General features: G+C 41.3%; 1 protein-coding gene across 1 annotated transcript in view; it reads right to left on the reverse strand.

The window, feature by feature from the left end:
* The window catches only part of LOC129707548 (protein SOGA1-like), a 68,485-nt gene that overhangs the window by 42,842 nt on the left and 10,135 nt on the right, over nucleotides 1–15,508 (reverse strand). The window contains 2 exon segments of the mRNA XM_055652680.1: nucleotides 4,996–5,154; nucleotides 11,327–11,551. Coding sequence (XP_055508655.1) covers nucleotides 4,996–5,154; nucleotides 11,327–11,551 — 384 coding nt within the window.

Below are 15,508 nucleotides of genomic sequence, written 5' to 3' on the forward strand. Positions count from 1 at the left end.
TTTACATAAGAAAAAGTATAAAGGACCCTGGTTATGAATTTGAACAGATATAGGGATGGGAATGATTTAGACAGCTATGGGACAAATGTGCTAAGTTAGCCCAGTATGCTAACTTAACCAGCGCGGACAAGACGAGCTTAAAGGCCTTTTTCAGTGCTGTACAGCGGACTCTAGCAGCAAGGTGCAATGTGCAATGTTAGGTTTGCTGTACACTACAAAAGGTTTCAAAAAAAAGTTTTGCTGGAGGGAAGTTGAATACAAGCCAATCAACCAAAACATAAGAAACATAACAATTGGCAGAAGACGATAGAAAGTGCTGGAGTAACTCAGCGGGTCAGACAGCATCTCTGGAGAACATGGATCAGTGATATTTCAGGACGGGACACTTCTTCAGCATCTGTAGTTCCTTGTTCCTACATATCAATTAGCAGTCTGTAAAGGTACCAACATGTATAGAGTATTAAACAGAGGATGTTTGGTTTGAGAGTAATGCTTCCTGTCTCACGATTGAATTGAAAAAAGAAAGCCATAGGTAATAATTAGTGAAGAACTGCTTACATTTGTGCTACAGCTTGGAATTTCACAGACTTAAGTTTGTCATCAAGGTGACATGATGTAGCATTAAATCATTCCTAAACTTCTCACACTCTCTTGAATTGCCAAAGTCACGAAGTTGCCTGTGTTTTTACAAGCCTTCCAGAACAGGCATCATGCATTGTTGTAAAAGGGAAAGGGTGGGGGAAAAAATGCAGATAGCAGTGTTGTGTTGGATCATATTCATGAATCTACAGCTAAATAGCCAAAAGTAACATTGATGATGGGTGGGGATTTGGCAATCTGTCGAGCCTGTTTCTATAAGAACAGCAAACAACGGGAAGCCAATGGAAGGGCAATACTGGTGTTGGGGCAGGGACCGGGGGGAGGGGGGGGATGGAGGGATGCTTTGCATTTGGGTAGATGACCAAACGTGGTTAATGACCCCTGTCATTTATTGCTCCCTTTTCTGGGAACGTATTTAAAGCATTAATCAAGATTTCCTGCATAATTCAATTGTAGAAAAAATGATATAAAATGATAATGGCAAAGTGTTGGAAAACAAACTACATGCGAGGTTCATCTGTTTAACTGAGGCATAATACAGTAGGAGCATTTTGAGAATTTTACTTTTAAGAAGAATTAAATCAGATTCAAGCAGTTTGATTTGCTAATACATACAGAACATTGCTACAAACTCAGCAAGTCCGACAGCATGTGTGGAAAGAGCAAGGCACGGCTTGCCTGGACAATGGGTTCAGACAGACGGTCTCCGATCTGAAACATTAACTTTCTTTCGCTTTCCACAGATGCTGTCTGACTTGCTGAGTTTTTCCAGCATATTTTTCCCCTGGAATTCCAGTATCTGCCGGTCTTTTTTAGATTTTTACTTCGATTTATAAAACCGAATCTCTCAGCACATTGTAAAATTTGGTCTAACCAATGCTCAATATGCAGTGCTTGACGTTCACAGTTTATATTCTACAACTGCCTCCTGTATTTAGACTCAATTTCTACTTTTGGCATCAAATTTATTTTATGTTTATGGCTTTGTTGAAACACTAAGCATAGAGCTTGTGCATAACTACAATTATATTCACATTCAAACTCCAAGCACAGGACATATTTCTTAAACCTTGGCACTTGACATCCATGAATACCTGATCATTATTGTCTAGACTGAATTGCTGAATGCCTAATTACAAGGATTTTAAAGAAGGCTTTGTAATTGGCTATATTTACCCTAGTTGATGCACAGAACTAGGCTGCAAACTAATTGAGAGTTTATTAGAATCTGATTGCACTTCCAATGCTTGTTTCTGCATTCACTTTGTACGTATAACGGTGAATGGAAGTATGTCAGGAAGCCATGAAACATTTACATACAATGGGTATCTCGAACAATAATCCTTCAGTGTATGGGTAGCTTACAACCCAACAGTATGAATATCGAGTTCTCTAACTTTAAGTAATTCCTGCATCCGCCCCCACCCTAGTTGTTGTACTAGTTTCACTGTTGTCCTGTGAGTTTCATCATCTGTAACTCCTTTTCATCTAGCCCAGTTAACTATGGCCTGTTTCCTCTTTACTTTTTTGCATATCTTTCATTCATTTGTTCTATATCTTTCTATATTGTCTATAGCTCTCGTTTCCCTTTCCCCTGACTCTCAGTCTGAAGAAGAGTCCCGACCTGAAACATCACCTCTTCCTTTTCTCCAGAGATGCTGTCTGACCTGCTGAGTTACTCCAGCATTTTGTGTTTATCTTCGGTATAAACCAGCATCTGCAGTTCCTTCCTATACATCCTTCAGTGTATGTAGCTTTTACTGGTAGACAGACAGAGCCCAGTGCCACAAAGACAGAAGTTGAAAAAGGCTAAATATATCAGACTGGGGCATATTAAACAATTTCAATTTCTGCAAGCCTGTTTGGTGTCAGTAAAAAATGTAACTCTGTGGAACATCAGTGTGGCACAGCACTGCGCTGCTTAAGGTCCACTCCGTTTGATTTAAAAACAATGGAATCAGGCTGGTTTGTAAATGGGCTCAGGTCACTCCTGCTGGAGGAGCTATGAAGGATAAGGAGAAGGAATGATGTGACTGTAACCAATGCCAAAAATAGCTCTGCAGCACACAGCTGGGCACTGTGTGGATTATCACTGTAACTCGGTCACTGAAATTTACTCAAAAAGTAGACGTGACATCCTGTACAAAAACTCCAATGAAATAAAATAGTGGACAGCAAAATCTTTGATGTGGAATGTTGGTTTAAAAAAGCCTATTTGCAACATTTGCTTGAAATAGTTTACACAGAGTAATATAGAATTATGTATGAAGACAGACACAAAAAGCTGGAGTAACTCAGGGGGACAGGCAGTAACTCCGGAGAGAAGGAATGGGTGACATTTCGGGTTGAGACCCATCCTCAATTATGTATGTGCTGTTTATCAAACTAAGGCATAAAGTTGTGGATGGAATCCAATGCATAGGATGAGTTCCCCCGACGCAGGCCTCCGAGAGGACTCTGACGGCACCGGAACGGTCCGTCTACACTGTGGGGAAATCTAAGATACTGGCCAGTAAAGTTGGCCTTGGATGTCGGCTATGGGTGGAGATCTGCCAACGTTCCCGGGGGACGGAGTACCAGAGCCCCTGGCCGCTATTGAAAATTTAAACTGCGTATCGGAAGTCTGGCCGCAGAAGTATCGATAAGGTGGGGTTCTGCCGCCTCACCCAGACTAGGCATCACATTTTCAGGGAGGCTTCCGGGAGGGGATTTTAAGTACGCTCTCTTAATTTTGTCTGGATTAAAGGAGGTGGCATAAAATCGGTGGTGGACCTGCACTAATGAAAACCCTAGACTTACACATGCCAGAGTGGGGAAAATCAGGAGAGAAATGTTGCCTTGGCAAGTTTACTTGACAAGTCTTTATTCAGTGGGTTTCATCAAGAACTCACAGATACAAAGAATAAACAGCTCGTCAAACTACCCCTTTGTCACATTTTGGGGGCATGTTAAAATGCCAGACTATTATTGCATTTAGCCACAGCTCCAATTCTACCACACAACAGGAATTAACGTTAAATGTATCTGGAATCAAAAACCCTGCTATGAGTAATAGTGACAAATAAAGCATATGATTGTCATAAAAACATTCAATTCATTCATGACCTTCGGGGAAGATAATCTCTCACTTTCTTGTCTGGCTTCAGAATCATAGTTGATCATCCACCACAGGAACCCTAAGAAATCGATGAACTAGCCACTTAGTTCAAGGGAATTACGGATGGGTAATAAATGCCAGCTAAGACCACATCCCACGTAACAATTCAAAGAAAATCAATCCAGCATATCCAGAATATCCCCCGATATTTACGAAGTGTCACTGTAATGCCACTGAATCTTTGGGATAAGTGCCTTCGATTTATAAAAAGTGTGCTATCCTGAAATATCCGAAAAAAATATTTTATCCAGTCATCTCAATTTACAACATTTTGCAAAATAAAACATTATTCTAAATCAAGCAACACCTTTTCCTTTAAGCATTACAACTCAAGAGCTGAAAAATGATAAAAAAAACAGTTGCTCATTTATCTAATCTTGTCGATGGGCTAGAGAATGATAAGATTTTCACAAATGAAAGTTAAGGGTATAATTAAATCCAATGGATTATAAATAAGAATGTATATCATTAACTAGTCCAATTAGCTTATGCTTTCTTGAGCCCCAGCAGCCCTTGCTATAATGCTTGTCTCTGGGTGGCTAGTATTTTATTTATAGCTGGATTATAAAGTAGCTTCAGTCAACAATGGGAAACATCAACCCTTGATGCATCTCATGCAAGAAGGAACTACAGATGCTGGTTTACACTGAAGAAAGGCACAAAAAGCTGGAGTAACTCAGCGGGTCATGCAGCATCTCTGGAAAAAAGGAACAGGTGACATTTTGTGTTGAAAGAAGGGTCTCGACCTGAAACGTCACCTATTCCCCGTCTCCAGAGATGCTGCCTGACCTGCTGAGTTATTCCATCTTTTTGTGTCTATCCTTGATGTATCTCAATGAGTTTGTACTTTTTAAGACATAGGATTACATCAGGTATAGGAACAAGTGATTTGGTCTAAATGGTCCTTGTTGGTATGTACATTCTACTCCAGCTTCTTTCCACATATCCTCAACTATAGGGATAACTTTGTGCTCCTATCTCATATTTATTTGATGTACATTTGCATGCATCTAATTCTGACAACTACATTTCAATGCAAAATGAGGCTCTTCGAGCAGCTTGTTCACCCCCTGGATAGAAGATATTGGAGTAAAGGTCATGGTGAATGCTCCTGTGACTTCTCAATAGATGTTCCCAGTGGGTAAGAGGCCAATCTGCAGCGACTGAAATAAAACCTGCCCTTCAGCCTATGTGATAACCAAGTTAAAATAGCAGGAGTAAACAAAGAGTAACATTACCTCTTTCATTTTGTCCATTTCACTCTGCAACACCTGCTTGGAAATGTCCATTTCAATTAGTTTCTGTTGAAGATCTTCATTTTCCACTTCCAGCTTTATTCTTTTCTTCCCAATAGCTTCCAGTTCATTGTGAAGCCTTACAGACACGTCCTTTGAAACCTGCACACAGAAAGTACAGTACTCAGAACACGTACTGGCAGGCTGCCTTTTTATTTAATAATGCCTCATAAAGCCCCACTTGTCTACTGCAAACCAATTAGTCATAAATTCTGTTCGAACCCTAACTGAACTTCATTAGACCCAGTCAGGGCACGCATTTTGAATTTTGCACACGCAAACTATTCCAAAGGGATTTTTTAATTCCACAGCCAGAAATTGGGAAACAATGACCAATCTTGTTTGAAAGGTGTGAAGTTACTTTAAACACCGCATATACTATAAAGATGTGTACTGAAAAACTGATTTCATTGACGTACCAGGGACCCGTGGAATCTGTGCCGGTTTAAAATCATTCCAACTCCATCATTTGACAAAGTGGAGAGACAACATTGGCGTATAAAAAAAAGTTGAGATTGTGCTATTCTGATCTTTCACATTTCTATCCCAAAGCATTGCGGACAAGCCAACACCGAAGCCAACACTTGCACCATTCAGAGTCATTAACTAAACCCTTCTGCCACCCAAACACATGTTTTACTCAGCTATATTGGAATGAACATTCTTCAGTCAAAAGAATGTATCTGCAAAGGCAGAAGGCACGGCATATTTCATCTTAATTTTTGGTGGAGAATAAATACAACTGTCACAGAGAAATTTAGACTGAACAAGCGTAACGTTCCATTAGAATGGTTTGAGATGGGGGTGGACAATGCAGACAATCAGAAAAATTCAAGTACTAGTAAAACAGGAAGATACCAAATCAATCTTCTAATCAGACATTAAAATGTAAAAAAAGTAAGTGAGGTTCAAAGGGACTTTAATGCTAATGCTCTTTAAATTAGGAATAAATTCAAACTCATTTGGGCTTCCTCACAGTGAATTTTAATCTGCAAGACTACGGCTGTTGCATTCCAAATTAAATTATCAGAACTGCTGATAACATCTAATATTTCTAATGTCCAGGTGTTGGACAGCAAATTATAATTAATAGAAGGTCAACCAGTTCACAACTTGAGTTAAAACAATGTTGTGAAGAGAACCACACTTATTTTGGGTTCTTTTTTGCCAACACATCTAATACAAACAGACCACTCAACCAAATTAAACCTAATTAAGTTACAATCTGGAGTAACATGGCCGCCAAAGGGAAAGCAGCAGGTTATGGACACAACAGAGCATTCCCAGAATCACTGGGTCAGATCAAAGCCTTGCTGTTGCGAATGGTGGACGACAATTAAGCAACTGGCAGGAAACATCATGAACATCTTCGGTAATGTTGCACGGGGAAAGACAAACCCAAATTAAATGTTTACATCCTTCTGCAGACAGAAATGGTAAGTAGACAAACCATCTAAGTCAGCTTCCAACATCCCACTATCACAGAAGCTAAACTTCAAACAGTCTCATTCATTCAGGGCTGTCAAGAAACACCAAATAACAACTCACTGTAACACAGAAGACTCCACACTTCTAGGATAGCACGGTGATGCTGGCAGAGCTGCTTTGTCATAGCTTCTTCGGCCTGGGTTAAAAGTTGACATCTGGGGCTATCTGTGTGGAGTTTGCATGCTCTCCCTGTGATCACGTGGATCTCCTCAGGGTGCACTGGTTACATTCCACCTGCCCTGGGTTAGGGTAGGGATTAGTGTAAAAAATAGGGGTTTGATAGTCCGCACGGACTCAGTGGGCCGAGGCACCTTTCTGTGTTGTATCTCTCTAGGATTCTATGACTAGATACAGGTGCACAACCTTTTATCCGGTGTTCCGGAAACCGAAAAACTCCGAAAACCGGCCATTTTTTCCAGGATGTCGTCTGCACACCAAAGCTCGCGTTTGGCGCCAAACTTGACCCGAAACGACCCACGGTCAACCCAGGTCTGTACTACTGTAGCGGCTGCCTCCTCCCCGGAGACCGTAGAGACACTTAAACATCTGTAAATAATTGCTTAAATGTTAGTCAGTTAGTTTGGAGGGCTTTTATGTGAAGGGGGGGTTGAAGGGGTAAACTTTAATTCTTAGTCCCCTACCTGGTCGGAGAGGCGGGGAGCGGTCAATGCCTTACCGGGTCGCCGTGCAGTAAGCTCCGCAGCGCTGTGGCCGGTGGGGCTGCGGGCGGCGCCGGTTGTAGCTCCGACCCCGGCAACTCTACCCCTGGCTGCGAGGCGCTCCAAATCCAGCGCCGCCCGCGGCCGGACGCCCCCCACCCCAGCTCCGCAAATGTTGGGAGTCGGCGGCGTCGCAGCGCTGGGATACCAGCGGGAAGCGAGCAATGCCTTACCGGGTCGCTGTGCGGTAAGCTCCAGGGCGCGGAGGCCGCCTTCTCCCAACATTCGCGGAGCTGGGGTGGGGGGCGTCCGACCGCGGGCGGCGCTGGATTTGGAGCGCCTCGCAGCCAGGGGTAGAGTTGCCGGGGTCGGAGCTCCAACCGGCGCCGCCCGCGGCCGGACAGAGCCCCCAGCTCCGCGATGTTGGGAGTCGCCGACCAGGTAGGGGACTAAGAATTAAAGTTTCCCCCTTCACCCACCCACCCCACCACCACCACATAAAATCCCTCCAAACTAACTGACTAACATTTATGCAATGATTTACAATGATTCCCCGGTCTCCGGGGAGGAGGCAGCCGCTCCAGACTTTTCAAGCCGCCCGCGCTACCTACCTAATCTACGCTAAAAATCTTCCATTAGGAAATCCGAAAATGTCCGAAATCCGACAAGTGTCTGGTCCCAAGGCTTTCGGATAAAAGGTTGTGCACCTGTAACTCATACTTCAGAACCAGCTGCAAAGTTTTTCCAAGCTCTTCCAGTACGAGTGGTTTCACCATCGGCAGAATAGTTACCAAAAGACCAACTGCCTTTGTGGGAAATTGGCATTTGAAGTGTTACATAAAGCAGTTCTAACACATGGGAATCAGAAGGAAAACACACCACTAATTAGAATGAACACAAGAGGACTGGATTGGGAGGTCAATTCCAAAGCATGACTAACAGTTTTTTATGAAGCCTTCAAAAGATAACATCAATGATGCATCAGAAGATAAATAGGGACAGGGTTCATTGATGCTGCAACTCCATTCTCATGGTCTCAGATTACCAATGTCTATGACCATAAAACATTCAGGCTTGGGCAGACAAGTGGCAGATAACATTTGTAGGTTAATTGGCCATTGTAAATATTATCCCTAGTGTGTAGATTAGATGAGGAAGTGGGGTAACAAAGAACTAGCATGAACGGATGATCAATGGTTGGCGTGGATTCAGTGGGCCAAAGGGCCTGTTTCTATGCTGTATCTCTAAACTAAACACAGTGATGCCAATGCACTTTGGGCAAGGGAGATGAACAACCTCTCCTTAACATTCAACACCATTATAAATTCCAAAATGTCTCCAATTTCCTGGAAGGCAACCAGATGACCAGATGTCTATGCAGACAAAAGCAACAGTTATGAAGCTGGGTATTCCCTGTAGAGTGCCCTACCTCACTTACTTTCCAAACCCTTCCCACAAGTTACCAGTCATGATTACTGTGGAAAACTCTCCATCTGCCTGGACGAGCACAATTCCAACATTCAAACAAACCTCTACGCCATCAGCAACAAAGCAAGCCAACTGGTAGGCACCTCATCCATCATCCTAAACATCCACTGATAAACTGCCACCACAACATGCACATAGAAACTACAAGGTACCCTGTAATTAAACTGCCCAAGGTTCTTCACAAGAACCGTCCAGAATTACAGTCTTTAACTCCGAGGACGCAGACAGCAAGCATAAGGAAACACACGTGAGCTCTTGTCCATATGACACATCACCTCAATCTGGAAATATATTGCAACTCCACTGTGATTGTGTTAAAATACTAGAAATCTTGTGTTAACAGTGTTAAAAGAGTCTTCAAAACCAAGATTAAGGTAGCAGCACAAGAAAGTAGCAATCATCTCTTCAGGCACACCTGGATGACCAATTAGTGCTGGCCTTCCTAGTGATGCCCACAACTCAGGAAAGATTTTGCACCAATAACTGAATTGCTCACTTTCTAACACCAGATATTCTACACACACACACACACACACACACACGCACACGCAAACACTTAAAACAGCCGTTCTCAGGGCCAAATTGTTCTGGATTTAATTGCACCACACCACCACAAAATAGCCAACCTCAGGACTTTGGTTAAAACTTTAAACGTATGCTATGCAACTGTTTCAAGTTTGAATTCCGTCTGGAGATCCAGATTGCAAATACATGTCATCAGTCTCCAAAACTGCATGACCAGGCTTTCTGAACCAATGTATATTTGTCTTCCTCCTTGCTTCACTCTGGAATTCCGTCTTTGTACTATGTGCAAGTCTTACCATGACACAACGTAATTACTTTTGTTGAAAAATGCACAAGACTTTACAAAGGCAAAGATATTCCCCAAACATCATCATCTGTTCGTTAAAGAAAAGTAACACACTGAAGAGAAGGATTTTGGTCTGGTGCAAATTTAAATTATACATTCTGTTAATGCAAATACATGCATACTTGCTTCATGCTTTGAGCTGGCATGGTTCAAATTAAACCTCATTCTTACCTCAATGATAATCACCTAATCTAAACTCAATTATTTCCAGAAAAAGTGTCATTAGAATGGATATAATTTGTTCATTAGAAAGCTATTTAATTCAATTAATTAAATTTAGAATAAATTTGAATTAACTAGAAAAATGAATCACTCCAAGTTTTTAAATCCATCCCAGTGTTAACAAAAGTGAAACTGGTATACAGCATCCTTAATAATTAATCTTCAATCATTAATTAATTATTAATTATTGACATATTTTTGCTTTATCTTTAACATGCCCAGTTAAAATGTGCAAGTTTCAGTGAATACCACACAGTAAATGGCAATGAAATTAATGTGTTCCTCAATCTTCAAGCTTAAACATTTTGGGACTTCAAATTTTACTTTTATTTTCTGGAATCTAAACAAGCAAGCATACAAAGTTCAAAAACATATCAGTACACTTCAGATTGGAAGCAACAGTGCTGACATATTTGTTGGTACTTATTACCAATCTAAAGTACAGGATAAATTATCCTTTGAAATTTTACAGGAATTGTTGTCATAGTCGCTGTACGTGAAGAGAATTTGTGCACAATTGCTTCAAAACCTAATAACTGCCAATTCCCTTGATGGTTTGCAGCGGTTCCAAGACTTGACCAACTATTAGTGCAACCAAGAGGTCCGAGCAGGAATACAATTCATTCTCTGGCCTTGAGTATTTAGCTGGTTTCAGGTGGCTATAGAGGTCACAACTTGTCAAACAGGGAATAAACAACTTGGTGCCATGCCCAATTGTTCATTGAAACATTCAGGGAAAACACGCATGATAAATGACTGGATAGGGCATGATGAGGCAAATTATGGTACGAGAACATATGAGCTCCACCCCCCCTCCCCCCTCTGGTGCAAGAACATACGAGCTCGCTCCCCCACCCCCACAGGAAGGGACATTTGGTGAATGACTCAATTTATAATTTGTTTGCAGTTGTTAAACGGATTAAATAGCTCACAATATGTCACCGATTTGTACAGGACGTGGCCAAGACTCAGGGTACCTCATAGCCACAGCTTTTAAAGTTGCCACGATTTAATGGATGCTAAAGGCGTGATTTCCAAGTAATTGGTTTCCAAGAGGAAGGCAAACTTTACAGCTTCCAAAATTGTGCAAGTAATAACTAGTTTTTAGGTTGTCATAACAAGATTTTTGAAAGTACCCCTAAATACTTCATCGCAGAGTTAACATTCACACCTAGTTAACATAGAAAATAGGTGCAGGAGTAGGCCATTCAGCCATTCGAGCCAGCACCGCCATTCAACATGATCATGGCTGATCATCCAAAATCAGTACCCCGTTCCTGCTTTCTCCCCATATCCCTCGATTCCGTTAGACCAAAGAGCTAAACCTTCCAGCAAGTTTACTTAACACAATAACATTTCCTGAAAAACACATCCAGCCATAATTCTGGTAATAAACACTGGACAAAAAAACATAGAAAGATTTTTTTTTGACATAATGGGAGATGATAGCTAAATAAAGATAAATAAAAAAAAACATATAGAGGGAACATAATTTTCCCTTTTGATATAATCCAATCAAGTTTCTGGGAAAAGTATTTATAATTACCTTTACATCTTGTTCTAAATTTCGGATGAGTTCTCCATCAACGTGACCTGTCTGTGCTGCTCTGAGGCTTCTTCGCTCTGTCTTTCGCAGTCGGTATTGAAGGATGCGGCAGGTTTTGTTTGCTCTGTCTAGTTCTTGACGCAGTTCCTGTAGCTGATACACGTCTTCTTCCAAGTAGATGTCCCGCATTTCCAACATCTCAGCTCGAAGTTCTTCAATTTCATCCTAAGGAAACATCAGTGCATTTTGTTTTAAAAAAAAATCTAAAACAAGTCAGAAAATGGGGCAAACTAAATTTCGCAATGATCAACGTAACAGTGAGCTTGCACACAAATCCAGTATTATTATCATGTAATATTATTTTACATGGTGTTTTAATCCTCAAAGGGTGTTGAAAATTATTATGAAATAGAGAAAAAAGATTACAATTGTAATATTCAATTCATTTGTAAATTAAATAACTGTGAGTACACTTAATGTTCTTCAACATTTGTATTTGCGTAAAATGGAGAAATAAACTGGTCCAGATGTTCAAAATATGAGTTGAAGATTCAATTAATTTTACTTGACTTGATATTTCATTCAATTTCTCCACAATATCCAGTCATGTAAAATTCAGTGAGGGGATTGAATCAGAAGCTTGTGGGATTCATCGATGCATTCAGCCTCCTTCTCCTTCACTGCACGTGATCTCACTGGTATTGTTTTGTTATTTATTCATCCAGAGAACGCGAGTGTCACAAGGAATACCAGAATTTGTCATTCATTCCGAACTATCCCTGAACTGTGGAGGACGTTAAGAGTCACCATATTGGTGGATCTGGAGTCACATATTAGGTCACACGTGGCAAGGCTTTGAAGGACAATGCTGAACCAAATAGGTTTTTAATGACAAAATTCTAGTTTTATTTCTACTATACCTGCAACTATTTATCACTCCAGATGTATTTGATTAATTGAATATAAATTGCCCAGCTGCCTGGAACTTGCATCTTTGGATCAATAGTCCAGAACTCCGGCTGCTGTGCTGAATGCTGACTAAACCACTGTACACACCACCACAATGATCCAAACAAGAACAGCCAATGTACAATGATTTGAAGATCATCCAGTATCTCTTAGAAAGGATTGATTGTACAGTACCCAAAATAAATATTTATGCTTGGAAAACATTTACAGTGCCCTCCATGTTTGGTACAAAGACCCATCATTTATTTATTTGCCTCTGTACTCCACAATTTGAGATTAGTAATAGAAAATAAATAGACAAGAGACAATAGGTGCAGGAGTAGGCCATTCGGCCCTTCAAGCCATTCAATGTGATCATGGCTGATCATCCCCAATTTGTACCCCGTTCCTGCCTTCTCCCCATATCCCCTGACTCCGCTATCTTTAAGAGCCCTATCTAGCTCTCTCTTGAAAGTATCCAGAGAACCTGCCTCCACCGCCCTCTGAGGCATAGAATTCCACATACTCACAACTCTCTGTCAGAAAAAGTGTTTCCTCGTGGCCGTTCCAAATGGCTTACCCTTATTCTTAAAACTGCGGCCCCTGGTTCTGGACACTCCCAACATCGGGAACAGGTTTCCTGCCTCTAGCGTGTCCAAACCCTTAATAATCTTATATATTTCAATAATATCCCCTCTCATTATTCTAATCTCCAGAGTATACAAGCCCAGCTGCTCCATTCTCTCAGCATATGACAGTCCTGCCATCCCGAGAATTAACCTTGTAAACCTACGCTGCACTCCCTCAATAGCAAGAATGTCTTTCCTCAAATTAGGGGACCAAAACTGCATATAATACTCCAGGTGTGGTCTCACTGGGGCCCTGTACTCTTTGCTCCTATACTCAACTCCTCTTGTTATGAAAACCAACATGCCATTCGCTTTCTTCACTGCCTGTTGAACCTGCATGCTTACTTTCATTGACTGATGAACAAGGACCCCCAGATCCCGTTGTACTTCCCCTTTTCCTAACTTGGCACCATTTAGATAGTAATCTGCCTTCCTGTTTTTCACATGTGGTTAAAGCGCACTGTCAGATTTTATTAAAGGGTATTTTTATACATTTTGGTTTCACCATGTAGAAATTACAGCTGTGTTTATACATAGTCCCCCATTTCTGGGCACCATAATGTTTGGGACACATGGCTTCACAGATGTTTGTAATTGCTCTGGCGTGTTTAATTGCCTCCTTAATGCAGGTATAAAAGAGCTCTCAGCACCTAGTCTTTCCTCCGGTCTTTCCATCACCTTTGGAAAGTTTTATTGCTGTTTATAAACACGAGGACCGAAGTTGTGCCAATGAAAGTCAAAGAAGCCATTATGAGACTGAGAAACAAGAATAAAACCAGAGACATCAGCCAAATATTCGGCTTACCAAAATCAACTGTTTGGAACATCATTAAGAAGAAAGAGAGCACTGGTGAGCTTACTAATTGCAAAGGGACTTGCAGGCCATGGAAGACCTCCACACTTGATAACAGAAGAATTCTCTCCATAATAAAGAAAAATCCCCGAACACCTGTCCGACAGATCAGAAACACTCTTCACGAGTCAGGTGTGGATTTGTCAATGACCACTGTCTGCAGAAGACATCATGAACAAAAATACAGAGGCTACACTGCAAGATGTAAACCACTGGTTAGCCACAAGAATAGGATGGCCAGATTACAATTTGCCAAGAAGTACTTAAAAAGAGCAACCACAATTCTGGGAAAAGGTCTTGTGGACAGATGAGACGAAGATTAATTTATATCAGAGTGATGGAAAGAGCAAAGTATGGAGGAGAGAAGGAACTGCCCAAGATCCAAAGCATACCACCTCATCTGTGAAACACGGTGGTGGAGGTGTTATGGCCTGGGCATGTGTGGCTGCTGAAAGTACTGTCTCACTTATCTTCATTGATGATACAACTGCTGATGGTAGTAGCATAATGAATTCTGAAGTGTATAGACACATCCAATCTGCTCTTTCAAACAAATACTTCAAAACTCATTGGCCGGCAGTTCATTCTACAGCAAGACAAAGATCCCAAACATACTGCTAAAGCAACAAAGGAGTTTTTCAAAGCTAAAAAAATGGTCAATTCTTGAGTGGCCAAGTCAATCACCCGATTTGAACCCAATTGAGCATGCCTTTAATATGCTGAAGAGAAAACTGAAGGGGACTAGCCTCCAAAACAAGCATAAGCTAAAGATGGCTGTAATACAGGTCTGGCAGAGCATCACCAGAGAAGACACCCAGCAACAGGTGGTGTCCATGAATCGCAGACTTCAAGCAGTCATTGCATGCAAAGGATATGTAACAAATTACTAAACGTGACTTTCAGTCACATGACATTGATGTGTCCCAAACATTATGGTGCCCTGACATGGGGGAAGGGGGGTGGCACTATGTATAAACACTGCTGTAATTTCTAAATGGTGAAACCAAAATGTATAAAAATGGCCTTTTTTCAGATTCAATTTAAATTGTCATTGTCAGTGTACAGTACAGAGACAACGAAATGCATTTAGCATCTCCCTTGAAGAGCGACATAGCAAACGATTTGAATAAAAAAAATAATAAGTGTCCGGGGGGGGGGGGGGGGGGGGGGGGGGGGGGGGGGTGGTGATTGGCAGTCACCGAGTTACGTTGTTGAGTAGAGTGACAGCCGCTGGAAAGAAGCTGTTCCTCGACCTGCTGGTTCGGCAACGGAGATTTCTATTACAAATCTCAAAATTGTGGAGTACAGAGGCAAATAAATAAATGATGGGTCTTTGTCTCAAACATTATGGAGGGCACTATAGAATGATTTATCGCATTGAGATCTCAAAGAAGCGTCTCGATGTGAAACGTCACTTATTTATTTTCTCCAGAGATGCTGTCTGACCCACTGAGTTACTCCAGCTTTTTGTATCTATCTTCGGTTTAAACCACCATCAGCAGTTCCTTCCTACACAGAATGATTTAGCTACTGGTTGATCTTGGAAAGTTTCCCCAGAATGGATGGATAGATGAATAACAATATTATCCAGAAGTAATAAAGCATGCTGATAAACTTGCAGTATTCTCGCTGTTTGAAAGGCAATTAAACTATCATGCAAGGCGTTTCCTTTATGCAGTATCATTAATGCACTGCTGGGCAAAAGCATCACAAAATAGGAGCATCACACCTTCAACGTCCCACTGAGATGTG

Source organism: Leucoraja erinacea, chromosome 21 (assembly GCF_028641065.1).
Source record: "Leucoraja erinacea ecotype New England chromosome 21, Leri_hhj_1, whole genome shotgun sequence".
NCBI classification, from domain to species: domain Eukaryota; kingdom Metazoa; phylum Chordata; class Chondrichthyes; order Rajiformes; family Rajidae; genus Leucoraja; species Leucoraja erinaceus.